The following is a 25516-nucleotide window of genomic DNA, read 5'->3' as shown; positions in this document are numbered from 1 at the left end:
ATTAATCTTTGAATTTCACAATTCAGTTGAACGAAATGGGGGAGAAATTGTTGAAAATTATAATACAGAAAATGATTAAGTACTTAATTAAGAGACCATGTTAAATTGAAAGGAAACATATCTTTATGGGATTCTAAAATACAAAGAGAAGTCTTTCAGCAATGTCATGGATTCATTAGAAACAATGCATTGAAGAGAGTGGGGAATGTTTTCAAATTTAGCTCCGATTTTGCTTTAATGGAAGTGTGTATAATAGGCTTAACGCACTGATGGAGCAGTGAATCAACATACATTTCTATTGTGCATTTGAGTCTACATCTACAATGTATTATTGATGCAGCTGCAGTTAAAATCCATATAATTTGCCTGATCTATGTTACGAAATAAAGGTCAGAACACAGTTGGTCTCGGATGTAATCCAATTTCCAAATGCCAGCACAAATGGGTATTATTCAAAGACAGTTCAAGTTTGTTAGCCACGAACAGTGATTGTCTGGGTAGCTGTTATACTTAACAGCTGCAGCTTGTTGTCTTCCTTCAGGATTCAAAAACAGGGGAGAGACTGCAAGAGAAGAGCCACCATACATATACATATGTATAGTTACATCTGTACAGACAGTTGTAGAATCTGCTTGTAATCCTTGTAACACAAAACTGTTGCTTTGATGTGTATTTTCAAAGGAGGCAGTCACATCTGATTGTATTATCACAATTCAGTCAACAAGCAAAATAGAATTAATTTGGACCAGAGAACTTCTAGGTTTCTATCTTAATTGAGTCAATCTATATATTTTGAATGGACTTTGGGGGAGACAGTGATCTGATAATATTGTCACCAGACTAGTAATCCAGAAAGCCCCAGGGCAATGTTTTGGGAACCCAGGTTTGAATCCCACTACACAGATGGTGAAATTTAAATTCAACAACAATTTGGAATTAATCGTCTAATGATGACTATGACACCATTGTTTATTGTTGTAAAAATCCATCTATCTTACTAATGTCCTTTAGGGAAAGAAAGCTGCCATCCTTACTTGGTTTGGCCTACATGTGACTTCAGATTCATCAAATGCCCTCAGTTCAAGGACAATTGGGAATGGGCAATAAATGCTGGCCCAGTTGGCAATGTCCACATCCCATGAATGGGAACAAAGAGTAGTTGTTTATAGATGGTTTTACAGACTGAAGTGGCATTCTCCAGGGTTTGACCCTTGCTTTTCTTGGTGTAAAAGCACAATTTCGAAACTTGCAGACAACAGGAAACGTGCAACTATTATGAACTGTAAGGAAGGTAGTATAGAACTTCAAAAGAATGTGGATGGATTTGCGGAAAATGTGCGGACGAGTGGCAGATGAAATTTAATATTGAGAAATGTGAGCTGAAAGAGTGCAGAGAGACAATACAGATAAAAGGTTTAATCTGAAAGGGAGTGCAGGAGCAGAGGGACCTGTGAGTATATGTTCACAAATCTTTGAAGTTGGCAGGACAGAGGTTAATAAAGTATTCACCATCCTGGACTTTAAACACAAATTACAGGCAAGGAAATAATATTAGATTTATACAAAACACTGATTTCCTTCAACTGGAATATTGTGTCCAGTTTTGGGCAACGCCTTCTGGAAGGATGTGATAGTTGATAGATGAAGAAATAAATTGGAGAAGCTGGGACTGTTCTACATGGAGAAGGGAAAGTTGAGAGGAGATTTGATTGAAGTCTCAAATCATTAGGGGTCTGGACAGAATAAACAGGGAGAAGATAGTGCCATTTGTGAAAGGACAAGAAGCAGAGGGCACAGATTTAAGGTAATTAGCAAAGAAAACATTGGCGACATGAAGTAAAACTTCTTCACAGAGTCAGTAGTTAAGATTTGGGGTGCACAGCCTGAGAGTGTGGTGGAGGCAGGTTCAATCAAGACATTCAAGAGGGGATTGGATTGTTACCTGAAAAGGAGAAATGTTAGCGGCTATGGCAGCAAGGTGGGGCAGTGGCCCCCAAAGCTCATTCCCTGTGAATTGCTCCTGCAAAGGACTGGCACCAACACAATAGGCTGAATGACCTCCTTCTTTGTTGGTACCACTCAAGGGAGAACATTATGTTCTCAACACACATTGGAAATAGTTTCTGAACAAATGGTTCATTTTTCCTGCGTGTTACATAATTATCATAATTTCACAAAAAAGACTAAATGCCATGGAAACTAAATATATGCAAAGTCTTGGCATACATGAAATCAACTCACAACATTAATTGTAGCTCCGAGGGCAGGATTTTCCAGCCGCGCTTGCCCCAAAATTGGAAAATTCTGCCCAATGACAATGGATCTTTGCATAGACCCCCCCATGCATGCCTGCTACGATTCTCATGGCATGTGGGACAGGAAAACTCCCCCCACAAAAATTGTACATTATAATTATTACCTGGGTTGAAGCTAAATAAGGATTTCTGGGTTTTTATACATTCCAACAATCATGTCTTTGAGCAAGCAGTTGGATTTGGTGACAGATAGCCAAGGCCTGGTTACCAGATAAAATCAAACATGGAGCAGCACCAGATCTTGACAAGGGCATTGATTGTTATGGCTTTGTGACCGCTTGTGTTGAGGTTGAGCACAGCAATAGATTTTCTTTCAATCGATATTAGTACTTACCAGTGTTATTGTACTCAAAAGTATGACAAAGAGTACACTCCCATCAAACACACGGTTATTCACCACCTTGAACATCAGAGTCCTGAGTCCCAGGAAAAGTTCTCCCACGAATGTAGTTTTAAGAGAATGACAACAAGTGCACCTTTCTGTGCACATGGTCGGCAAGCAGGGTTGCATTATTTTGACTTCTGTTTTGTTTTCATCATCTTCCCCGGTTTCTTCTTCAGTTGAGGTCACATGTTTATCATCCTCGGTTTTATGCTCTTCATTAACATGCTTATCATTTGACTGCTTTGCTATTTCTGGATTACTCATGTTCACAGCTGGTCGATGAAACTCGCTCTCCGCATCCTGTCGCACTTCCTCCACTGTCTCTAGCTAATACAGTAAAGAGTTAAGGTTGACAACTTTATCCAAAAGAAAGTACGATTGCAAAAATGATGAATATTACACGTCAACTTGTCCAGCTATACATGACTATGCAATAGGCAGGATCTACATTCACAGAGTTTAACAATGAGCTTTAGCCAAATTAATACACAGAAGGTCCCTGGGAATGACCAGCATGCTTGCAAGCCTCTGTGGGGAGAGTAACAGGTGGGGGAATTTAGTGCCCCCAGCAACAGTTGATCATGAAATGAGGTGGGAATGGCTGGACAAATGTGGTTATGTGATGGCCTGGCCAGTAAGTGTGATGAGGGCACAGTGCCAGGCCAAGGTGGCAGCAGGGTGGGTGGGAAGGCACCAAATCAGCTGTCAGCTGCTACAGTCGGAGGTCTGGGCAGCTGAACATACCTACCTTACGTGGCAGGTTTAGTATTTCAGAGGCTGAAGAAATCCAATTCCTGACCAAACTGCCGGATTCATCCCTATTCATCCTGATCTGTGAACAGCCTCAGGAAAGGAGAGACCATCGGACACACGGCTCAGCGCAGGAGAAGGGAGGCCCCACAGTTCAGCCACTTTTCCCTCCTGGATCTCCTTCGGACTACCTGGGAAGAAGGGGAGCTGCTCTTCCCCAGCAGTCCAGGCAGTGGGATACCCTGCCACTTGAGCAAGGAAGCCTGGATGGAGATTTCAGTGCAGGGAAGCAGTGGTGGGGCCCACAGTCACATCTGGGTGCAATGTGGAAAGTGGTTCCATGCCTTCTTCCACACTGCCAAGGTGAATATAACAGAATCATTAGAATGAGGTCAACAAAAAATGTGTCACAGCAAGGAGCAGGAGCAGGAATGTGGACGAAAGAAGTGCACAGTACAACAGAAAATGCACCATGTGGGCTATATATTACAGCGCATGCCTCCATCATTGTACAAATGTAGTTGGAATGCAGATATGGATGGTGTGCTTTTTTTAAAATTCATTTACAGAATGTGGGCATCACTGGATGGGCCAGCATTTATTGCCCAACTAAATGTTCTCTATTTCTGAAAACATTTTTGAGAGTCAACCACATTGCTGTGGATCTGGAATCACATGTAGTCCAGACCAGGTAAGGACAGCAGATTTCCTTCCCTAAAGGACATCTGTGAAACAGATGGGTTTTTACAATTGACATTGGTTTCATGGTCACAGAATTCCTACAGTCCAGAAAGAGGCCATTAGGTCCACCTAGTCTGCACCTACTCTCCGACAGAGCATCTTACCCAGGCCTAGCCATGTAACCCCATGTATTTACCCTGCTAATTTACCCTAACTTATTCATATCGGCACAATGTTGCATGGCAATTCACCTAACCCACACATCTTTGGACTGTAGGAGGAAACCAGAGTACCTGGAGGAAACCCGCGGAGACACGGGGAGAACATGCAAACTGCACACAATCACCCAAGGGTGGAATTGAACTTGGATCCCTGGCACTGTGAGGCAGCAATGCTAACCACTGTGCCACCGTGCTGCCCAAAGTCATCATTAGATTTTTAATTCCAGATTCTTATTGAATTCAAATTTCAACATCCGCTGTAGTGGAATTCGAATCCAGATCCTAAGAACATTACCCCAGGTCCCTGGACAATACCACCATGTCACCACCTGAATCTGGTGTGAATGAGGATCTCACAGGTCTCCCTTGTGTGACTTTCCATTGATCTTGCATCTGATGCACGATTCCCAAACTACTGACCTACCTGCTCTGATCCTTCCTCTCCATCCTCTTCATCATATGAGCAGTGGGGATCCTGCAGGTCTATTTTTGGCAAAGTCACATTCTCTTGTGGCACAAAGTTATGTAATGCACAGTAGATGTCTAAAATCCTGAAGATCCTGTGAGGTGCATATTGTAGATCTCCACCAGAGTGGTCCAGGCAGCTGACCCTCATTTTTAACAAGTTGATGCTCCGCCCAATAGTGGCCCTTGTTGATACATTATAGTAATCCTCAGCTCGATCTCAAGGGTGCCTCACTGGGGTCATCATTTAGGTCTTAGGCAGACAGTCCCTATTGACCAGAATATCTCTATCCAGTTGTGTGAAAGGCTTGAGGAGCTGTGGCAAATAAGACCATAGAACATAGGAGCAGAAGTGGACCATTCAGCTTATTGAGTCTGCTCTGCCCTACATGACTGATCTGATGTGATAATTCTCAACACTTTCCCACCTTCTGCCCAAAACCCTTGATTTCCCTTACTGATTAAAACTCTGTCTATCTCAGCCTTGAACATACCCAATCTCTACAGCCTGCTGCAGTAAATGGGAGCTCCCTGGGAACAGAACATACACCTGTAGAGTGTGTCTCCTGTGGCCACACATCAATTGCACATCAATGAAGTGAAGCCTTTGCTGTCGATAAATGCAGCACACTAATCCCAGTGAGCTCTGAGTGCCATGTGTCTACTCAGCAACCCTCTGGTCTTGTGGGAAACACACAATTGTCCCAACGCCCAAGGATCATTCCACCTGACTCTATGGATCCATTCTCATCTCTTTAATTAATCAGCTTTTTGAGGTGGTGATGTGTGGCTGCCTGTGAAATGCTGCCCACGTTCTCCATGGAGTCCAGGAAGGAGATGCTGAAGAGATTTAATGCCATTATCTCTCGCAAAGCCACAGGCATTAGCTTCTCTCTGAGTCCCAGGCTTGGCAATGTTTCTCAGACACCTGCAGAATGATGGGGTGAGACCTGTAGACTCTGGGACATGCCGATGATCTTTGTCTGGCTGGCCCTTGGTTTGCTGCTAACTGTCCTTTGTGTCTGGTCCAGCTGAGCCTTTTGATGACCTTCTGCCAGATGTGTCTCTGGAGCCAATTCCATCAATCTACTCTGCTGCTTCTCCTCCACCTGGGGCCCACAGGGTGGATGAGATTCACATTACCTCCAGAAGCTCAACAGATGTCAGAGCATGGGAAAGCATGTGTCCAGAAATTGCTCAACTTGCAACAAAAACTTGGCGCAGTGGTCCATTTTCCACAGCTGCCAAAATCCAGCAACCAGTCTGATCATCAACGTCACTGAGATTGCTCCCTGCTCCAAGAAATCTCCCTCCACGATATCATCCTCACCCTCCCCGGGATCACACTCAACCCCACCCCCCGAGATCCCCCTTACCCCTCTCCCGAGATCACCTCATCACCGCTCCCCCCAAGATCACCAGCCCCAAGATCACCATCACACCCCCAAGATCAACCTCCCTGAGATCACCCTCACCCCCCTGAGACCACCCTCACCCTTCCGAAGATCACTCTCTCTGAAATCATCCCACCGAGATCACTCCCCCGAGATCACCCTCAATCCCCCGAGACCACCCTCACCCTTTCGGAGATCACCCTCACCCTTCCCAAGATCACCCTCCCCGAAATCACCCTCGCCCCCCCCCCCCACCCCCCGCCCCGAGATCCCCACCCGAGATCACCCTTACCCCCCTCTTCCGAGATCACCCTCACCTTCCCTGGGATCACCCGCACCCTTCCCGAGATCACACAGTCCTCCCTAAGAGAATCCTGTCCTCCATTAGGTCACATTGCCCTCCCTGATGTCTCCCTTACACCCCTCAACCTCCCCAAAATTATCCACAATCTCCCTACATTGACCCCTGTCCTACCTGTAGTGAAACTCGTCTTCCCTTGTCCATCCCATATTGACTTTGCCTTGATCATGAACCCACCCTCCTGCAAACATTGAGTCCACAAACTCTGCTACCCCTGAACTGAAACTTTCTAACCCCATTATGACCACTGATACTCCAAACCATGTTGTACGCCCCTTCCCCCCACTCCCGGCCCTCAAACCCCTCCTCGCCTCTATCCTGAGGAGCAGGAAACCTACCTCTTTTTAGGTTGCAATCTCTGTTGGAACTTTCCCTGCCTGACCAGGGCCAAGCCTATCAACCACCTTTGCAGGAAATCTGTTATTATTAAATGTATGCTGAGAGCCCATAAATCCTCCTTCACATCTTGGAGACCCCATCCCAGTAAATGTTGGTGTCATAGGAGTTTACAGCATGGAAACAGGCCCTTTGGCCCAACTTGTCTGGTTTATTACACTAAGCTAGTCCCAACTGCCCGCATTTGGTCCATATCCTTCAATACCCATTTTATTCACGTAACTGTTCACATGCTTTTTAAAAGACAAAATTGTATTTGCCTCTGGCAGCTCATTCCAGGCACTCAGTACCCTCTGTGTGAAAAAATTGCCCCTCTGGACCCTTTTGTATCTTTCCCCTCTCACTTTAAACCTATGCCCTCTGGTTTTAGTCTTCCCTACCTTTGGGAAAAGATGTTGACTATCTACCATGTAGACCTCTATAAGATCACTCCTAAGCCTCCTATGCTCCAGGAAAAAAGTCCCAGTTTATCCAACCTCTCCTTATAACTCAAACCATCAAGTCCTGGTAGCATCCTAGTAAATCTTTTCTGCACTCTTTCTAGTTTAATAATATCCTTTCCTTAAAAGTGTGACCAGAACTGTACACAGTATTCCAAGTGTGGCCTTACCAATGTCTTGTACAACTTCAACAAGATGTCCCAACTCCTAAATTCAATGTCTGATCAATGAAACCAAGCATGCCAAATGCCTTCTTCACCAAACATCCCACTAATATTTGTTTCTCCACAGATGGAACCTTACTTGACAAATGTTCGCGGTGTTTGCTATTTTATTTCAGATTTCTAGCATTGTGTTTACTATATTTATACTTGTGCTGAGGTCTGACCATGTGCAGGCCAAATAATATTAATATGTATATCCTTCATTGTTACTTGGTAATGCTATTGCAGGCTTTGTAGCTCTTGGTAATTAAGACATGATTATTTGTAGTTCTTGGTTGTGAAGCAATTGAAACAATGGCATTTAAAAAGATTAACAATTCCAGTAAACTTGTTGGACAGCATAGAGGAAACAGGTTGGCAGATGCTCACTGGCGAAGGATAAGGCCTAACCTTTCACCCTATCCCAATAAGTATACTGCTACTCTCTTACTCTTCTTTCTAAAACAGTCATGTCCTTGTAAACAAAGGCTCCAACATCCATGATTTCATCTTCAAGGAATGCACACCATCCAGGACCAAACCAAAATCTGGTGCACAGCTGCTAGTTCCTTTCTTCTCAACAATGTTGCCCTGCCCTGGATTCCTATCCCCAATTTAACCTAGGCTGCAGCACAGCACGCATCACCAAATCCTACCTCAGTCTCTCTCCCTACTCCCTTGGCTGCCTTCCACATTTGAACATCCTTTCACAATATAGCAATTGGGCATGTCCTCTAGAAAAGAATTCTCATGCCTACAGTGCTCACACCCTTGCTTGGAATTTCTAAATTGCCATTGCTGATAATTGTCCTCGTGAATGCAATATTGGGTATTGCCTGCAGCATAAATTGCAAGCCTGTGTTCCACTGTTTTCAGCATGACTCCTATTAACCTGAGTGCTGAATTGGCTTGGTAGGGATACAACTGATTGCAACATCACCATTCTGTGTTGGTTGGACACTTATCAGGCAGGTCTGAAAAACTGCTTCTTGTCCATAGGAAAGGCAATCATAAAGCTTTTCTTATGACTGCCAGATATGTTTTATTTTACATCAGGAAATACGATAATATATTTCATAAAGCAATATGAAGACGGGATTTGATAGAATAATGACTTTGTTGCTGGATTAAATAATCCAGAGGCTTGGACAAGTATTCCAGAGAACATGAACATTTGAGAGTTTAAATTCAGTTCAGAGAACTAAAATCGCCATCCTTATCGAGGGCAGCACAGTGGTGCAGTGATTAGCACTGATGCCTCACAGTGCCAAGGATTCCAGCCTCAGGTCACTGTCTGTGTGGAGTTTGCACATTCTCCCTGTGTCTGTATAGATTTTCTTTGGGTGCTCTGCTTTCCTCCCACAGTTTGAAAGATATGCTGGTTAGGTGCATTGGCCAAGCTAAATTCTCCCTTGGTGTACCCAAAGAGGCACCGGAGTGTGGTGGCTAGGGTATTTTCACAGTACCTATATTGCTGGGTTAATGTAAGCCTACTTATAACATTAATAAATCAACTTACCCTACCTGGTCTGTATGTGACTCTAGTTCCACACACATGTGGTTGATTCTTAACTGCACTCTGAAAATGATCCAGCAACTTAGCTGTATTAAACAACCACAAAGGATCCAATAAAAATGCTCACTGCAACTTTCTCAGGACAAATAGGGGCATGTAATAAATCTCAGTGAGGTCCACATCCCGAGAATGAGTAAAAAATTCGATATTTTGTAAAATAGCAATGTTTATATAGAGATGTGGGATAAGCAACAAGCGGTGGGCTCGAGGAGGAGTTCTTGGAATGCTGCCGGGATAGTTTCCTGGAACAGTGTGTGTTGGAGCCGATGAGGGAGCGAGCTATCTTGGATCTGGTGTTATGTAATGAGGCGGGTAGAATTAGGGACCTTGCGGTGAAGGATCCTCTTGGGGACAGCGATCATTGTACGGTGGAGTTTCTGGTGCAGATGGAGGAGGAGAAAGTGGGTTCCCGGATGCGCGTCTTTTGTTTGAACAGAGGGGAGTACGGTAGGATGAGAGAAGAATTGGCGAATGTGGACTGGGGGAGTGCGTTGGAAGGTAGGTCTGCTGAGGAGCAGTGGAGGATCTTTAAGGAGATCTTTCTTGGTGCTCAGCAGAAATTTATTCCGATGGTCAAAAAGGACCATAGGAGGAGAGGTAATAAGCCGTGGATAACGAAGGAGGTGAAGGAAAGTGTTAAATTAAAAGCGGAGGCGTTTAGAGCAGCTAAGAGTAGTGGGCGAGAAGACGATTGGGAGAGGTTTAAATGTCAACAAAGATTGACAAAGAAGTTGATAAAGAAGGTTAGGAGAAAGTACGAAGCTGGGCTAGCGCTTAATATAAAAAAGGATAGCAGAGTTTTTATAAATATATAAAAAGGAAGAGGCTGGCTAGGGTGAATGTTGGTCCCTTAGAGGATGAGAGGGGGGACTTAGTGGTAGGGGATGGGGATATGGCTGAGGTCTTAAATAACTTTTTTGTTTCTGTCTTCACGGAGGAGGACGTGAATAATTTGCCAGGTGTTAGAGATGGAAAGGTGGTAGGACTGGAGGGTCTTAATGACATTACTGTTATTAGGGAGGCGGTGCTCAACAGACTGGAGGGGCTGATTGTGGACAAGTCGCCAGGACCGGATGGAATGCATCCGAGGGTTCTGAAAGAAATGGTGGAGGTGATAGTGGATGCCTTGGTGGTTATTTTCCAGACATCGCTGGATTCCGGGGAAGTGCCAGAAGATTGGAAAACGGCTCATGTTACGCTGTTGTTTAAGAAGGGTGCCAGGCAAAAGGCAGGGAATTATAGGCCGGTTAGTTTAACGTCGGTTGTAGGTAAAATGTTAGAATCCGTCATCAAGGAGGAAATAGTGAGGCATCTTGAGAGAAAGTGCTTGCTAGAGCAGACACAGCACGGTTTCGTTAAAGGGAAGTCGTGTCTGACAAATTTACTGGAGCTCTATGAGGATGTGTCTAGGGCGGTGGATAGAGGAGAGCCGGTGGATGTGGTCTTTCTTGATTTTCAGAGGCGTTTGACAAGGTACCTCACAAGAGGTTATTGCAGAAGGTCAAGGGACATGGAGTTGGGGGTAGGGTGTTAGCGTGGATAGAGGATTGGTTGTCAAATAGGAGGCAGAGAGTGGGGGTCAATGGGTGCTATTCGGATTGGCGGATGGTGACTAGTGGAGTGCCCCAGGGGTTGGTGCTGGGGCCTCAGCTATTTACCATTTATATAGATGATCTGGAGGAGGGAACCGAGTGTAGGGTGTCAAACTTTGCTGATGACACCAAGATTGGTGGAACGGCAAATTGTGCGGAGGGTGTGGAGAGTCTGCAGAAGGATCTAGATAGGCTGGGCGAATGGGCCAGGAAATGGCAAATGGAATTTAGTGTTGGCAAGTGCGAGGTGGTCCACTTTGGTAGGAATAATGGTAGGAAGGACTATTACTTAAGTGGCGAAAAACTGCAGCAGGCGACAGTGCAGAGGGACCTCGGGGTCCTTGTGCATGAGTCGCAAAAACCCAGCTTGCAGGTGCAGCAGGTGGTCAGGAAGGCGAATGGGATGCTGGCCTTCATAGCAAGGGGGATTGAATATAAAAGTAGGGAGGTCTTGCTGCGGCTGTATAGGGCATTGGTGAGGCCGCAGCTGGAGTACTGTGTGCAGTTTTGGGCGCCGTACTTACGCAAGGATATTTTGGCCTTGGAGAGAGTGCAGAGGAGGTTTACTAGGCTGATGCCGGAGTTGAGGGGGTTGAGCTATGAGGAGAGGCTGAATAAACTAGGCTTGTACTCGTTAGAGTTTAGAAGAATGAGGGTAGATCTCATTGAGACGTATAAGATGATGAATGGGATGGATAGGATAGAGGTGGAGAGACTCTTCCCGCTCAGAAAGGACAGTAGGACTAGGGGGCACAGCCTCAAGATAAAGGGGGGGGTGGTTTAGAACAGAGTTGAGGAGGAACTTCTTCACTCAAAGGGTGGTAAATGTCTGGAATTCTCTGCCCGTTGAAGTGGTGGAGGCTACCTCGCTAAATATTTTTAAGACGCGGGTTGATGGGTTTTTGATAAGAGAGGGGATTAAGGGTTATGGGGAGAGGGCGGGAATGTGGAACTGAGCCACGACAGATCAGCCATGATCTTATTGAATGGCAGGGCAGGCTCGAAGGGCTAGATGGCCTACTCCTGCTCTTATTTCTTATGTTCTTATGTTCTTATGTTTAGTTGACCAGGTTTATAGGTAAATCTTAATAGTATAGCCCATTAATAATTGATTGCTTATAAATATTTTTATATGTCTACGCATATAGTTACTTAGAGAGAAATTTAAAATATGACAAATAAGTAGCACGCAATTCATTCTGGCACCTTTAATCTCAAAACTATGTCAAGAATCTCACGTACAAAATGTCTGCACATTTGCTTATCAAGCAAGTGTAACTGCACTTCCAAAGTCATTCATTGCATTGAAAAGTTTTGGGATATTTCTCTAAAGCTGTTAGGAAAACAAAGGTAGTTTTAAGGGATTTATATTTATGTTGGTAAACATTAGAAGTAAGGTATGATTTTAAATGCGTTTAATTTAATGTTTTTGTGCCTGGAAGGGTAAGACCTATAGTTAGGTTCATGCTGGACAAAGGTGTTTGTATGTGTGGTGGTTGATTAAGTTCCAACTGTGTTTCCAGGGTGCTTAGAAAGGGCTACAATGTGAAAAGTATAGAAACCAGTAAGAGCTTTGCTTAACAACAGACGGCCACCTTCCTTTGTTCTTAATTTTAACTGAAAGCTAGAGCAGTTGGATATATGTAGAAAGGGTGAAGGCAATTCTCACAGGTCTGCTTGGATCAGTTAGTTTTGAACTTCTCTCTCAGCTTTGCTATAAGAAAAATAAAATTCCTGGAGGAATGGTTATGTAAAGAGCAGCTAATGAAGGAAACTAGAGGAGTTTCCAAGAAGTTTGGAGTTAACGAAACAAAGGAAACTGGGAAGCAGAACGGCTTACTATTCTGAAAAGTTACAGAGTGTTGAAAAAGTAGTGGCTTGTCAGAGACCGGAAAGGTATCTGCAATGGTGCTAAGGTTTGTGAGAGATTATGACCATTTGCGAGACAGTATTTGAACTAATTGTGAAAATTGGTGGTTGGATCTCAGAGTGTGTAAAAGCTTTTAAGACAAAGAAATCTTAGATGGGTTAATGTAAACCCTGGACTAGATTTGCTGGTAGAAGTTGAGCGGAAGCTCTGTTGAAAAGAGTCATTTGGAAAGCATGGATTTCAGAATGCACAATGCTAATGGAAAGCATTATTGTGACTAAATATTTGAAATTGTGGTTTTGGGAGTGGAGTTTATAAACTCTCACTAGACAATCATTTGGGGTGATTCTGTGGAGAAATCCACTGACACTAACTTGGGTTTAGAAAGGAGCGTGTATTTGACCACAGTCATCTTGTGTGCTTAAAAAGGGACTTTGTCTGTTAATGAGACCATTGAAGCTTAAGGTGTACTTTGTAATCCATGTTATATATGTGTAATTGTTAAGCTTGGGCGGGGGTGGGGAGTGGGGGTTGGGGTTGGGGGCGTGGGGGAAATAAAGGAATATTGTATTATAATCCAATTTTTTCATATTAAATGAATGTTTTTCCTGTTGTTAAAACTAATTCGAGGTCCTGTGGCTCTGTTCCTCCACATTTTATAAAAAATTAAAAGTTAGGAGGCGGAATTTTCTGGCCGCGTGTACCTGAAGATTGGAAATTCATGCCCGAGATCAACAGTGCTTTAAATGATCCACTGATTTTTCTGTCACAACTGCTTTGATTCACACGTTGGGCGGATTGGAAATTTGCAGCCAAGATCTTTTGAGCCAGGGTTCCATTCTGGGATCTTCCCACCCAGTTATAACACCAATTGGAATCGTATTAAAACACGATATGGTCTTGCCAATTTTATCTTAAAGGTTTGTTCCACAATGTTTAAATTAATTGAAATATAGTGGCACTGAAATTTCAGTCTAGAATGAGGATGGATTGATTATCTGCAGCGAGGATTTAGAATGGAACTCGGTTCCACAAGGATGCAGTTTTATCCATTTTCAGATCGGGTGACGTGGAAGATGGGTGGATCTTCTATTCCTCCCACAATGTCAGGGGTTGCTGCCATTATACCATTTAAAAACCTCAACAGAACTCAGGCCACCTGGGTCACTTTAGGGAATTTCGAAGGGCTTTCCAAGACTAAGATGATTAATTATCTACTGCTCAGAGGAAACTGAAGACTTTTTTTAATATTTGTTTTGGAAGGGCCTTACAGGCTTAGATTGGTTTGGAAATGGAGAGCATGAAATTGACATCAGCCTTGCAATTTGCAACGAAGACTGTGGGCTACTGCCCAAATCAGTTCTGCCACTGCCCCTCTGATGAAACTGTACAGAGGAATTTTGGGCCCAGTGATTATAATACTAGATACTAAATCCATGGAACGTGTAGGGTTGCATTCATGTGTTACCATCAAGACTGCTGATCCATTTTCATACTTCCGTCCACTGCAGGTTGGATCACACATTGCGCTGACCGTAGGCACTTCATTTTCACCTACTGGAGGGAGTCCACTGCCATGGGAGAATGTGAGCAACGCCGCAGGCTCAACAGTGCTCAATGATGTTATTTCATTTGGCTCATCTGCAAGAAAGGATAGCTTCAAACACAAAACTTGTTGTGGTCTATCAGATTTGAAATTGTTGTAACAGAAGTAACATTTGAAAAATCAGCTGTCTGAATGATTTGCGCTTCGTGAATTTTCTGTCAATTTAAAATAGCATTGCACTATTATTTGTATAAGGCCTCTATGCAGTCGGTGAACTGAATGCTGAGTGAAACACTTCAGGGGTGAATTTTGCTGGACAGACTTGAAACTGGGAGTGCTTCAGATCCGACTTTTAGTCCCGTTTTAGTCCCCCCAGTATACACTCTGCCTGCAGAATTTTGAGTGTGTCAGATTTGTGCTGCAGAAGCCACTGTGCAGGGCTTAACGTGTCCAAAAGCCTGCAGAGGGAGGTAGTGCATATGTGAAGATCTCTGATGTTGCACATACATATTAGCAGTAGCAGGGGTCTGTCAAAAAAGAGAGAGCTGTCAGGTCCCTGCTACTGCAGGCTGCCTGAAGCAGCTCCCCCACCCTGTAGTCATGGGGAGCCACATCCAGACGTACAGCCCCTGCCACCACTCCCCAAACCCTCAATGATTGTGGACGGCAGAGTGGAGTGGACCTCCTGTCCCTCCCTACCCCCACCAATCCCTGCAGAGTGGCAGCAGGCCCCCTCCCCCATTAGCCCCTCTCCTCATCAGCCCCAATTGGTGCTATTGCTAATATGTATGTGCAGCATCACAGATCTTCACATATGCACTACCTCCCAGGTACCAGGGTGGCACTGCCACTCTGGCAGTGCCCAAGAACCCACCCCTTGCCTTCGGTCTCCCTGGATGGCCTCAATGGCCTTCGGGTCCACCGACAAGGCCAAGTCGACTCCATGTTCTTGGGGAACAAAGCTCTTCCTTGCTGGCGCAAACCTTTCCTGGAGAGGTCATAAAGGGGAGCAAAGCCCGGATGACTGAGTGCCGGGCTTGGTAAGCAGATGCAATAGATTTAAATATATTAACTTGCCTCTCATCCATTTCCAAAACAGTGAAACGCAATGCTAAAATCATCCTCTTTGTTTCATTTCACTAAAAATAGATTCAGATTTGCTGTACTGTATACTGAATTTTTAAGAGGGACGAATTCTTAAAGTAAATGAGGTTATCACCTCAGTATTAACGGGGAGGTGAAAGGGCACATGGAAGACCACTGGTAGATAGAGAACCAGACATGAGCATGAGAGTGAAGGCCTTGTTGATGTCAATCTCATTTCAATAATTCTGTACAGATACCCACAGATTGATTGCCTGGCTGGTAGGAGGTCGAGCAGCGGGCTCAGGCCATGATCAGGAGGCTGCAATCATGAGGGTGGGGCAGTTGAAGAGACAAAAAGTGTTTCCTTGAGAGGCTGACAATGGGAGAGTCCCTCCTTAATCACAAGCAAAGTTCTAAAACATATCCAGGGCTCCTGTGAACGGTATTGCTCAGTCAAGCAGCTAACACTGTGGGAGTCCCCATGTTGAGGTTTCATCACGGGATGACCTTTACATGTTTAATCCTGCCCTGCCTGCTTTCGATAGGGGCCTCATCCAGCACACGGACTACCTGGGAAAGTGATAGGCTGGCCTTAGGTTGTTTGATTCCAATATTTTAAACCCTGACCAGCTTCTTCCTGTGGTGAAGGGTCAGTAAGGTGGCAGAAGCCAGTTTAAAATTGATGTCTATATGTTAGAAAATTCCTGAAAATAATTTAATGTCGGGACGCATACAACTATTAACGCTTTGTTACATTATTTCAGTTGACATGTTTGATATCAATAGTTTTTAATAATTGATTTTGTGTGTAATTTCTATCTCAAATTCATTAATTGTTCCCAGCATTCTATCCAGTTATCCACCAACTATCTAGCTACTACTATTAATTCATAACCAGCCAATCATAATGGAGTTATAATGTTATAATAATGTACTAATTGCATTTCATTCAAGAAACATATCTGTAGCCCTAAGGCTGAATGGCAGTATGACATTACATTGAAAAATTCATATATGTTATAGGAAAAAGTTAATTTCTAATCATGCTTCACAAGTCACCATTTTTTGACAAGTAATAGCGTATTCTTATTGGTAACTTTAGTGACTTAATTTTGACATTCTTCAAATGGTTATTCTCAATGCTAACTTTCATTTTAAAATTAACCTTCAAGCAATTTTAGATGGCAAATTGCAGATGCATCACTGATACACATAGGTTTGCGCTCTTGGAGTTATGTCAATCATGTGTAACAGCAGGCTTGAAGACATTCAGGGAAACACTGCAATGGAGAAAGGGTCTGCATTTTCTGAACCAGACTGCACAGCAACGAGAGAATACAAATGAAGTAATTGACAAAACGGCCAGAGGCAACATACAGAAATATTTCTTTTCACATACTAAGTTGCTATAATCTCCCTGAAAGTTTGGTGGAAGCAGATTGTGGAGTAACTTTCAAAAAGGAATTGGATTAATGCTTGAAGGAAAAACTACAGGGCTATGGGGAGACAGCAAGATTTGGGACTAAGTGGACAATTCTGTCAAAGAATGAGCATTAGTACGAAGGGCTGGATAGCCTACTTTTGTGCTCTATCATTCTAGGCTAATGTTCATTTTTTTGCTATAACATCTTGATATAGTTCTCAATGTTTACTAAGAATTTAAAAGGATATATTACAAAAAATACTAAATGTGAACATATTAGGTGAAATCTTCAGACTATAAGCAATTATGGTTGATTTTATTGGCTCCAGTTGTAAGAAATTCCTCTGTGATTTCAACTGAGGGGTTCAGTAAATATTTCTATTGAATTAATGGAGATAGGAATGCAAACAAATTAGAACAAATTAGATAATTCACACATGCAACCAACTGTAATTTCTAACCAATTGTATGATAATTAAAAATATACTTGTAATACTTCCTCATATATCAAAGAATTTGTTTAGCAGTGAAAAAAATATATTTTGTTTTATGCTTATATGCTGATATGGAAAGCTTGCATACCCTTACTCATCTGTTGTCTACTAGTGCAGTCAGACAAAGGAACTTCATTAGAAGCATGAGTGTTTTCTGCTTCTGAGACATCATTTTGCTCGTCTGGCTCTATTTTACCCGAAGCTGTTCTATTTGGTTTTCGGCATTTTAACATAGCTAGCATGTTCTTCATATAATCTTTATACGGAATTTTCTTTTCTTCCTTTGTGTTTGCAGTTAGTGTATCCCCAGAAAAGAAATTGAGGAGAAGAGCCAAGAACAAGTTTAACACCTGCAGAACAGTATTGAAGAATTTAAAATCATTATTAGTGGACACAATGACAAAAGTAAAATCTCCGAATGTGTCTTAATGATGATTCAGGCACATTACAGTTTTAAAAGTGCAACTAATGACACAGTGGTTTTGATTTCATCCCATCTTTCCTCCTGCTACTATTCCCACAATTGTAGAAAATAAACAGGTTAATGACAATAATACCCTAGCTGGATTGTCAGAACAAGAGTCCAATAGATGGAAAATAGGCATCCAAATTATCCAACACTACTTTTGTGCATCTCCTGAAGTTAATAGAATGTTATAATTTATTATGAGGAGAATTGAGTGCAAAAGTAGTGAGGTTATGCTTTAATTATACTGAGCATTAGTGGGACCACCAGTGTATTATGTACAGGTATTGGTTTCCTTACTTAAGGAAGGATGTAAATCTTTTAGAAGCAGTTCAGAAAAAGTTTACGAGACAATGCCTGGAAAGAGCGAATTGTCTTATGAGGAAAGATACAACAGGCTAGGCTTATATCCACTGGAGTTTAGAAGAGTAAGAGGTGACTTGATTAAAACACATTATTTCTACATGATTAGCGTGTTAAAGTGTTGAATTTTGCCTTCCCTATGATAATGGATTTGCCAGCAAGGGAGTGGAGAAAATGGGAGCAAGCCGATTGAGGACTGTGAGCAATGCATTCCAGCCCCTAGGGAACTTTCCTTAAGAATCAGATTGGCTGCCCACTTGTTGGATGAGGGGTCTTGGTTGGGTGGATAAGGAGAGGATGTTTCCTCTTGTGGGAAAATCTAGAACCAGGGGTCACTGTTTAAGAATAATCATTTAAGATAGAGATGAGGTGTAATGTTCTCTCAGAGGATTGTGAGTCTTTGGAACTTTCTTTCAGAAAAGGTGGTGGATGCAGAGTTTTTGAACATACTTAAGGCAGAGGTGGCTAGATTTCTGATAAACAAAGGGGTGATGGGCTTTTGGGAGTGGGCAGGATGCAGCTTTGAGATTATCAAATCAGCCATGATCTTATTAAATGGCAAAGAATGCTGAAGGGGCTGTATGTCTGACACATGCCCCTTGTTTGTATGTTCATGTGCTCTGTGAGCTGTATGTTACTTGGCAGCCTTTGCATAAATGGCAAATTATATCTTAATTATTTAATTTGTTGTTCATTCTTTATCAAATAAAATTACTCATTGGTTCAAACTTAGCACACCAGTGGTAGATGCTAATGTGCTGGTCTACTGCTTTAAATTTATTTTAAAATACTAATAATTTCTTAAGAATATTATACTAAGAAACAATAGTTCAACACAATCTGAAACCATAAATTATATATTCTTACCAGAAAATTTCCAGCTATATATGTTAGCAGGAACAGTGGGAGACAAAAGTACATCTTTGAGCAGCGCATACAGTCGTACAAGGGTTCTATCCATTCCCCACATAAAATTCGAAACACCATTATAAAGGAATTGTAAAAGCCTCTGAAATTCCATCTTGGAACTCTGTTGCCTTCAAATGCTGCCTACAACAGAACATAACTTCAAATGAAAAACATGGGACAACGTGAAACAAAACAGATGATTATTGCAAAGTATAATGGAATACTCATTCCATGAGTGAGAAAGATGTCCTACATATTTTATGTTGAAGCCACAAAATGGGTTACAAACTATTTTATCACCTATGGAAAACACACAGCTATTAATATTTTCTATTCTGTTAACAATTGCTATTAATCAAAGAATAACTCTTGGTAATATTAGTGGACCTCAATGTTAGTAAAATGAAGGAGGTAGTCATCGACTCCAGGAAGCATATTGGAGGACATCCACTTGTCTACATCAACAGTAATGAAATGGAAAGGTTGAGATGGTCTGGGTGTCCAGATCACTAACAACCTATTCTGGTCCACCCATGCCGATGCTATAGTTAAGAAAGCCCACAATGCCTCTACTTTGTCAGGAGGCTAGGGGAACTATGGGCAGAATTTTATCAGCATGTCCACCCAAGGTTCATATGACCATGCCTAAGGCCAACCTTGCCTGCCCCTGGAATAGGGACGGAAGTGCCAGTAAAATTCTAGCCTATGGCTCTCACCAACTTTTCCAGATGCACCATAGAAAGCATCATTCTCTACACCCTGGCTATCACTGTAACACTACATCTACACACTCTACTTTCCTTCTCTAGATACGGTATGCTTTGTCTGTATAACGCTCAAGAGGCAATAGTTTTCACTGTACACGAATACATGTGACAATAATAAATCAAATAAAAAAACAAATAAACATAAAACTGTTTTATGTAACATCCCTCAACCCTTTATTTTGCTGGAGATGTTGGCTGGTATTCTTCAGCTGTTCATGTCTTGCTGCTGCTGCCAGAATCAGAACAATCACTGAGTTTAACAAACAACCAAAACAAGTAAAACTTTATGAAGTACTTACTTTATTTTCATAATCATGGCCAACAAGTTGCATTCCTATTACAGTGAATATATAAATGACAATGATGACTATAAGTGTCAGATTTCCCATCTCTTTCAATGATTTGAATATAATGTTGATCAATGTGTTTAATGTTTTCCAGTTCTTTGCTAGTTTGAAGACTCTAAGCTGTTATTAAAAGAAAGCAAAATGATTTACAATGGTTAGAATTTTAAGATGACTCACAGTGTAACAAGGATAAAAACATTTGATACAATTAGAATTTATTTTAATTCATCCGATTCTGTTAATTAAACAGTACTCTTTAGGATTTTCACAGCTTCCCATGAATCATGTGACCTGAAAACTTGCCGAGGGTATGTCATGCATGTTATATTTTAGTACTAAACTTTCAAAATGCAACACAAATGACATCCCCATTCAGAAGCGACATCTTGATGAGGGTAGTATTGGCAAGTAATGACAAAGAACTGAAAGAGAGCAAACATGCCTGCATGCTTCATCTGCCTTAAAGAAAATAGAGCTGGCCATCATGGGAACAATCGCTGCTGAGACCATAGTTACTAGCGAGGCTGAAGGGGGATTCATGGTGAGGGTATCTGCATATTTAAGCTTCCTTCTATCTTCAGACTTCACCATCCCACAGCTGCTGTCAATGTCTATGCCTGCAATAATGACCTTCTCCTCTCCCCTCACCACAACCCAAGCATTTGTCCTTTTTCATTTTGGATACCCAAGAACTGGAGCCTTTGCAGCAATGGAGGAAGAGGGTGACAACAGCATTTCAGAGGATAGGACAGAGGAAGGATTGTGATAAGAAGACTGGCACAAATGCATGGATCCAGGGTGGAAAGAAAGGATAGTACAGATATCAGCTCACTGGAGCTTAATGTTGCACGTTAGTTGCGCTGTCAAGAGAAACAAATGCGGACTTTGATACAGGAAAGCTGGTGGGTTTAAACACCTTGCTGGAAACACTGCCCTCAATGTCAAAGGGTATGGAGCAGCTGGCACAAGCTGGCATTTTCCAACCTGGAATGGGTCATATCCATCAGCACAACTGTGGGACCCAAAATTCTGCAACACCTGACAGCATACATCTCAACCTGTATTGCAGTACCAGCTGTTTTCATGAAAAGTCTGAGTGCTCCAGTGAAAGTTCAGGCTTCTGTTTGAGTGGTCAGATGATTGCCACCATGGCTGTGGATGCATGTGGCAAAAAATGCTTCCAAGTCACAGCACTCAAATAATGTGGTCTCCGACAGATTACCACGATTGTTGAGGAAGAATTGCAATGACTCCATGGAGTAAGAACCTGCTATTTTCTCTCAGGAGGACAGCAGGCATGCTCCACCCTGGCTGATCCACCAGTGTCAGGGTGGTGGAGGGCATCGGGGGGATTAGGGGATAATGGACTGAGTAATGTTGTGGGTGGGGATGGGGCAACGTCTGTGGGAGCCAGGGGGAGGCGTTATCCGGTCCAGGAGGGATGTGGCAGAGGAGCAGCTTTCTATCATTTTCTTTCTGTGCATGTCGAGTTGGAGGTGCCGATCGGAGCTGCAGGGTTTTGGGTGTGTTAAGCCCCACCCACAGGCTTGTGCAGTGTGATTCAGACTCATTCATATTTTTGCAGACAGAGTGCATATGGGGGCGCTACAGAATGGGTCTAAAATTCAGATCTGAAACACTCACAAGTCTGCCCAGCTCTTAAAATCAAAATGGTAAAATAGGGTTCAAAAGGTAAAATTACAAGACAGTCCCATAAAAGTCCAGATGATTGGTCATCTTGTTGGATCTATTGGTCTTGTAAGCAGCCCACCTTGTGTATGGTCTCCTCAGAGACTTAAAGCTCCCTGAGTTTCCTCAACCTGCTGCTGTTTCTCCTCCTTTGGCTCCTCTTCCACTAACCAGAATAGAGAGACCTGGATGAATCCCATCTTCTGCAATGTACAATGCCCTCTTTCTGGGATTGTAACATATAATTTAAAACACAGAAACAGAACATTTGGTACAAAGTGGTGGTACTTAAGCTCCACATGAGACTTTGCTTACTATCCTTCATTTAACTCTTCCAATATAACCTTCTACCCCTTTCTCTCTTATTTACTTATCTATCTTCTCATTCAAGATATCTATGCTTGTGACCTCAATTGCTGTTTGTCAAAACACATTCCAAATTTCAATGATTCTCCGTATAAAGATGTTTCTCCTGAATTATTTATTGTATTAGCATTAGTGACTATCTTATACATATGGGCCCTAGTTTTGAAGTCAAAATAGTTCTTGTATGTCATCTAACCAAATCTTTTAATTATTTGAAAGATTGTTCCCCTCAGCCTTCATTTTTGTTTTACAGAGAGCACCCCAGTTAATCAGTCCCTCATGATAGGTATTACCCATTTAGTTCTGGTTTTATTCTTGTAATTCTTTTTGCTATTGCTGTTCTCCTCTCATTAGGCAGAATGAGTTGAAATAGCTTGATTCTTTTCCTCTTCCCAACTAATTTCAGAAACTGACTGAAATTTTTCACCAAGTTCCTTCAAAATTTATTAGCTACAGCAAACTGAATGAAAATAAACGGTCGACCAGAAATTATCATGGAAAAGCAAAAATATATTTGCTTTATCCAGATGCTATTAATATCATGGTTGTAACTTTACAGGTCAGGCGTCTGTCCAATGTAAATTAAACAGTTGGAGAGGATGAATGTTTTAAGGAGATTTTCCAAATAGAATTGAAATTATGCATGGTTTTCTCCTCTGCCAAATACTTAGCATGAACTGTCTTTTTCGGGTCATGTTGTCTGACTATTTTTTGAAAATCAAAGTTACAATGTTATTGTAATATGGTTAACCTTGTTTTTGTAATTTTGAGTTGTTTTCCCTCATCTTTTTTACTGAAGTGGTAGCTATGTGAAGACGAAAATGAACTAAAAATAGAAGCTGATATAAAAAGCAGAAAATAATGGGATACACAGCGGGTTCATTGCCAAATGAAAAGAAAAAGAAACAAATGTTTTCATGGTAACTCTGAGGCTTGCCTGTCTTGTCAGCTTGGATCTGTAATGTCTCACTGGTTGAGACTTTGAATTGGACTTTGATTGGATTGGATTGGATATGGCTAAAACAAAGTGTATGCTCCTGATGCCAGAACTCTGGAGAGTTTGAGCAAGTATGTTTCCTATGATTTCTCATTCACAATTGACTCTTCTAATCACCATCTTTATATAAGTTTGCTAAAATATTGGTTCTGTCTGCATCTCCTTTGATTGACATACTACAGGAATATGGTAACCATCTTAGAACTAAAAAAAAACTTCAGCTTCTCCTATTCCCACAAAAATAATTTAAAACTATTGGCCTTTGGTTGCATTGCCAGTCAAGCTGGTCAGATCATAAACTGCACTCATTCCAACCACCTGTGTCCAGTTTATGTCATTGCATAATTAAAGCGAATGGGATTGGCAGAGTCTCTGCAGATCTGGAATCCCTGCTTTCCAACTCTCTGTTGGAGTCTGAATAGTATTGGCAGAGTATGTTTGAACCAACTACCTTACTATCCAGCTATGTTCAGTTTATTTGGCCTTCTTAACAAGCCACAAAAGATCCATTCCTATGGCTGTTGGGTTTAAATACAGATAGTGACGAAGCCCTCAAACAGCCATTGGGATGAACCAGGTGATCCAAGGATTGGATTTAGAGATTTCACTGTTCAATCTGAATAATGGGCATCCGGTGAGGTTGGACAGCTCATGCGACCAAAGTGAAAGCCAGCGCGTTCAGGAGGGGAGAAGAAAAAGATGGCTTCCTGTGTAAAGTTTTGTCAACAAGATCTAGATTGCATGTAGCCTATCAATATAATTGCATTGATATATGCCATGAAACTCACAATAGTTACCTAACCAAACAGAGAGATTAGAAATATATGATTAAATTATATTCATAGATGAATGTTAAAGCATTTTCAATACTATAGCTATTGTAGCAGAACAAATGAATGAACTTTTGATGGAGATAAATGGAAAGTACTTACCATCCTCAGAGATCGTATCATGGAAAGTTTAAGTGTCGGAATATTTATTGTGGAAAGTACCCATTCTAAGCAAGTCAGCAGAACAATAATAAAATCAAATGCATTCCATCCATTTCTCAAATAGGGCATAGGATTTAGTGCAATCACCTTCAAAATAGCTTCTATTATAAAAATAATCGATAAAACCTGTATTAAACGAGAAACAATTATTGAGAATGAGTAACAAATCTAAAAATAAGAGCTGCAATGGAGGGTTAAACTTTTAATCAAGCTTAACTAAATAGAAACTTAGAATAAATGCTGTGAATGATTTATGTTGGTACCAAATTCTTGTCTCCACTATTTTAGTAAAAGTTTGGTAAATAAATATATTGCTCCCATTTGTTTTCAGAAATTCTTACATTATTATATTTCCAACTTACAATAGTTTAACAGTGAGATAAGTATTCCACTGAATTGCCCAATTATAATATCCTGATGTATGTGGGCTAGAAATTGATCCATGCTGTATTTTGACCAGAGGTTTTGTGTTTTCTGACCTTCCTGTACCCGTTGTGGTGGAGGTAGACAGCAGGCAGGTTTGGTACAAGGCTGTAGGTATTCCACATTTACTCAACTGCAGTGCTGGTTTGAGAAGGGCTCAGGCTGCTGGCTTCCTGTTAACATATGGTGCAGCCTCTGCGCTCTAATTCTTTAAGAGAGTTAGTCCTCTTATAGATAAGGGTAGGGCAAAGGGAAGGCTTTTAAACTAATCAAACCAATTATCTATGGAGGTAAAGAGGAGGAGCAAAGTCATGGTTTTATGGGAGAGGAAGGCTCTCAAGGACGATACTCAGAAGGGATTGAGAGCAAATTACCAGGGAGATCAGTTCTCAGAGATTGGACCCAAGAAGCAGATAGAGTAACCACAATTAGTTGAATGACCCCACTTGGTGCTTCAGTCAATAAATGCACCTTCCCATGACATTTCCTACTCACTGCATTACCAAACTCTCACATTGTTCAATACACCTCATCCCAGTGACTCACCCATTAACAGTCTATGGCACTGAGGACTCTTAACACCTAGAAACTCCATTTCACTCTCACAGCCGCTGTAATGATACCAGCTTCATATTCAGCTCTGTTTGCCTCCACATACTCCAGCTGTGACAGGTACATCACCCAAACACACTGTAACATAATAACTGACATTCTTCTCTCTCTCTGTCAGGTTTCCATTATAGGCAAATGCCCTTGCCAGTGTCGAATATTGTCCGGGCCATTCCAGAAAGCAGCTAAAGGCACAGCACATCTCACTCAGAGGGCCTCCAACTTCTTTTTTTACCATCTGCAGTAGCACAACATATCCTGGACATTTAAAAAACTGAACTTGGAGTATTGCCAGTGTAATTTCTCCCTGATAAAATATATTTGCACAATTTTAGTACTCTTGACTTAAAATATTTTGTATTGTGAACTCTCATCCAAAATTAATTGGCT

General features: G+C 41.9%; 1 protein-coding gene across 1 annotated transcript in view; it reads right to left on the bottom strand.

Annotated features, from left to right (window-relative positions):
• LOC145335533 (sodium channel protein type 9 subunit alpha-like) overlaps positions 1-25195 on the bottom strand; it is a 93820-nt gene extending 68625 nt beyond the window's left edge. The window contains exons 1-7 of the mRNA XM_080183763.1: positions 25124-25195; positions 24035-24220; positions 20003-20170; positions 18895-19077; positions 17287-17548; positions 14118-14290; positions 2650-3027 (exon numbers count right to left, since the gene is read on the bottom strand). Coding sequence (XP_080039889.1) covers positions 2650-3027; positions 14118-14290; positions 17287-17548; positions 18895-19077; positions 20003-20170; positions 24035-24220; positions 25124-25195 — 1422 coding nt within the window. The remainder of the gene's footprint in view (positions 1-2649; positions 3028-14117; positions 14291-17286; positions 17549-18894; positions 19078-20002; positions 20171-24034; positions 24221-25123) is intronic.
• Positions 25196-25516: the final 321 nt, after the last annotated feature.

The sequence above is a fragment of the Carcharhinus amblyrhynchos genome, chromosome 1 (genome assembly GCF_965287045.1).
Source record: "Carcharhinus amblyrhynchos chromosome 1, sCarAmb.v2.hapA, whole genome shotgun sequence".
NCBI lineage: Eukaryota > Metazoa > Chordata > Chondrichthyes > Carcharhiniformes > Carcharhinidae > Carcharhinus > Carcharhinus amblyrhynchos.
Note: the sequence above shows the minus strand (reverse complement) of the source record. Positions and strands in the feature narration are given on the sequence as shown.